Here is a 3,716-nt window from a genome sequence, read left to right as displayed (position 1 = left end):
CAGTGGCCAGGAAAATAGCTTTTATTTGGACATAAGAGCCATCTGAGATAACATATAACTAAGGAATAGACTAAGTTCCAAGAGCTCATCAAGTAAAGTGACTCCACTTCCCAGTAGCTCTGTACTTACTGCAATCAATACAAAGCCTGCTGGGAACAGAGTTGCCACTCAGTCACCCTAATGTGCCATCATTACAAAAGTACAGGTTTTTGATCATAAATTTTCACAATCCCCAGTCACAAGCATTACAAAAGAAAACGGAAAGATCACCATGGCGAAGATCTTAAAACTGTCTTCACCATTTAGTTCAGAGGTCTCACCATCTTCAAAAGACAGTTCCCCTGCTGACCTCATCAACTATGACATCAAGCAGGGACAGGCAGCTTTTGCCAGCCCATGGCAATCTTCTTCCCATTCTCCCTAGACAGCCGGGCTGAACAGCAGGGGAGGCACAGGGAGGAGTAGGGTGGGAGCAGAGGGTAATCTCCCTCAGTACAAGGTGACAGCTGAAGCTTGATGGGAGAGCTGGTGAGACGAGGGGAGGAGGGTCCAGGCCCTGCATTCAGTCAGAGTCACTGCTGGAGGAGGAGGAGGAAGAGGAGGAATGCTGCAAGGGGAAAGAACATAGCATCAGATCCAAATGACCTTTCATCCCTCCAGGGGCCATTCTTCGATGCCCCGCCCTTCCACCCAGGTATCTAGTAGGCAGGAGTCTTAGCCCATCCTGCCCCATAACCAACAAAATCAACAGTTTCCTTCAGCAAGGAGCATAATGGAACAGATTAAACTGCCCTCCACCACTGCACAGAACTGAACATATTGTTGCCTTCAGATGGAGTTTCTTCTTTCCACAGCTAGGCAAGGCCAGGAACATGGAATAAATAAACATAGCACCGATCTATAAAACAGCTGTTACCTTATAAATACCTGTTGATTGGCTGCAAGTAAGGACCATCACAAACTAGAATCTATGCACCTAAGAGAGGGCAGCTGTGTGAGGTGATGCTGTACCTCTAAACCCCACCAGGGGGAAACAGGAAAGTGGGAGAGACAGATGGCTGGAGATATCCCATTCAAGGACCCATACAGACACACCTCTATCAACTACCACTAAAAACATGTTTAGATTCTCCAGGGTTTTCTCCTTCATTTGGTCTCTCGTTCTTTGCTCCTGACAGTTCCACCAAAGACCTAGAATAGGACTAGAGCCTGAATCCACAAAGCAAACATTGGGCATAAAATCTAAGTGAAGCTCAGAGACCCAGGTAGGTCCTCTCCTTCCCAAGTCCTCAAGGAAACTTCTCCCACCCTCCCTAATAATAATTAGCATTCCTGCAGAAGGAAGATAAATACCCCAGGGTTTGTTGGAGGCTGAGTCACAGAAGAAATGCCTAGGTAATTAACAACACCCTGAGAATACGGAAGGAGATAAAGGAAACCCTGGAACCAAGTCCATGTTTACCATTCTGTTAATTATCATATGTGGTTTTACTTTGTCAAAAGACTCACTCAATTGACAATTAGACAACCTCAGGGGGTATGCCCAACTTGCCAAAAGATACACCTGGAGGGTCTTGGGTTGGGGATGTTTCTGGGAAAGAATTAGGCAGAGAAGGGAGAGGACTCTTGGTTCTGATAGCCACCAATGCTTAGCTTTTCCTTTTCAGAAACAGGAGAGATCTGATGCCTCGATAGTATTATTACACTCCTATCAGGAGAATTCTTTTACATAAAGGAAAAGTCACCTGCCATCTCCCACACCCACAAACCGTGAGCCCCTTCCCCAACCCCGCTCACTCCAGTCCCTCTGATGGACACCCCTTCCCTCCCCAGCCATGCTCTCAGAAACTGACCTTTCCATGCTTGTGTTGTTTGTGAATCTTTTTATGAGCCTTCTTCATTTTCTTCCGTGTCTTCTTGTCTATCACCATCCCTGGGCCTACCATTCCAGGAGCCAAAGGATTCACAGGGCACATGCCAGGAGCAGGTGGTGGGTACGGGGGAGGGTGGGGCCCTGAGGGTTGGTATCCTGGACACCCTGGTTGTGGTACAGGGTAAGGGGGGCGACATGGAGGGAAAGCTGGGTTTCCCTGGGGTATTCCTGGAGGACAGGGGCCAGGAGGAAAGGCAGGGTTGATAGGTGGTGGACAGGCAGGATTGGGAACTCCTGGGCACAAGGCTTGGGGTGGATATGGGTTAGGCCCTGGAAAAAGAACCAGGGAATAAAAATTAGAACTTTCCAGAACCTCTGTCAACAAATAACAAAATCCACTGCATTCCTTAACACTGTTGGAAAGGGGAAAGCTTGGTAGCAGTGGTCCAAGGCTTCACTTTTGCTTGCGGGTGGGGGCTGTAGATACAGAAACTGCCTGTTCCATTGCAAAATGGGCTGGGTGGGGCAGAGGCGAGCCCCCAGGTACTTACCAGCATTAGGGTTCCACATGTCCAGATGTTAGTTCCAGCCTAAGAAGGAAAAGAGGCAAAAATCTGAAAGTCCTAGGAGGGGAAGAGAATTTTCTAGAGTCTGAGCCCCACCCTCCAGCCTCCGCCTTACAAAGGCTCTAACTAATAGGCGTGTGGTAGCCCACGTCTTTAGTTCCAGTGCTAAACAGAGGCAGGCGGATCTCTGTGTTCAAGGCCAGTCTGGTCTACAGAGAGAGTTCTGGGACAGCCAGGCTTACCCAGAGAAACCCTGTCTCAAAAACAAAAAACAAAAATAAATAAGAACTTCCTCTTTTTAGCGCCCTCTAGGCCTACTCTAGCCCAGGGTCAAAACCACAGAAATTCTATGGGCCCCTCCCATTTTCACTACCTCAAGCCACACCTGGAGAAAACTAACTCTCCCCATCACTCATTTCCCTTTTCCCGGAAAGGAACGGGAGGTCTTTAAGCACAGGCAGTGCGAGAGAGAACCTCAAACCACCTAAACTCTGCGGCCCGCCCCCGATGAGGAGTTTAGAAAAGGACCCCGCCCTAGAGCAGCAAGAGGAAGGAACCTCCATGTCCTCAAACGCTTAGACAAGGAAACACACACACACACACCAAAAAAAGAGCAAATCCTCAAATGCTTAGACAAGGAAACACACACACACACACACACACACACACACACACACACACACACACACACACACACACACACGGGGGGGGGTGCGGGGGCAAACGGAATTCCTAGTTCCCATATATAAACAGACCCCTGATCCCTATTCAGAGAAAAGAAGGGAATTAGGGAGGCCAGAGGCCCAGTCACCTGTCACCTCCCGAAAACAGCTGGGCCTGCTACTGCCGTCCGCCTTTCCAGTCTGAGTTCGCACTTCCTGGTCACCCTATTCATTCTATGCCTCCGCACCGCCCCTGTGACCTAGTTGATAATTATGTGGTCACTCGGCATGATGATTGGAGAGCTGACTTGTCAATCGCTGTGGTCCAACTAAACTAGGAGGAAACGGTTGCTCAAGCCTCGAGGCGGAGCCTTTTGGGAAGCATTGCATGATGAAATACCGACACACAGGTGAAATACAGAAACGCAGCAGAAACGCTCCTTATGGCGAAGCCCGGGCAGAGCCAGCTGCAAGCAAAGACCCTGAGACACCGAGATAAACGCTCACTGGGTTACTGGTTTAATTAGGTTTTTAAATTTATTTTTTCATGAGTATGACTGTTCTGCCTGAATGTATGTATGTGCTTGATGACAGCGGAAGTCATCAAATCCCCTG

The 3,716-nt window shown here is 48.7% G+C and overlaps 1 protein-coding gene across 1 annotated transcript; it reads right to left on the bottom strand.

Annotated features, from left to right (window-relative positions):
• Nucleotides 1-3,367, bottom strand: Prr13 (proline rich 13). The gene is made up of 4 exons (XM_027396703.2): nt 3,251-3,367; nt 2,425-2,463; nt 1,854-2,203; nt 1-607 (listed from the first exon to the last, which is right to left on the bottom strand). The coding sequence occupies exons 2-4, from the start codon at nt 2,441-2,443 to the stop codon at nt 563-565; spliced, it is 414 nt and encodes a 137-aa protein (XP_027252504.1). The 5' UTR covers nt 2,444-2,463; nt 3,251-3,367; the 3' UTR covers nt 1-562.
• Nucleotides 3,368-3,716: the final 349 nt, after the last annotated feature.

This window comes from Cricetulus griseus, chromosome 2 (genome assembly GCF_003668045.3).
Source record: "Cricetulus griseus strain 17A/GY chromosome 2, alternate assembly CriGri-PICRH-1.0, whole genome shotgun sequence".
NCBI classification, from domain to species: domain Eukaryota; kingdom Metazoa; phylum Chordata; class Mammalia; order Rodentia; family Cricetidae; genus Cricetulus; species Cricetulus griseus.
The sequence above is the reverse complement of the archived record's forward strand: the minus strand, read 5'-3'. Positions and strand labels throughout refer to the sequence as shown.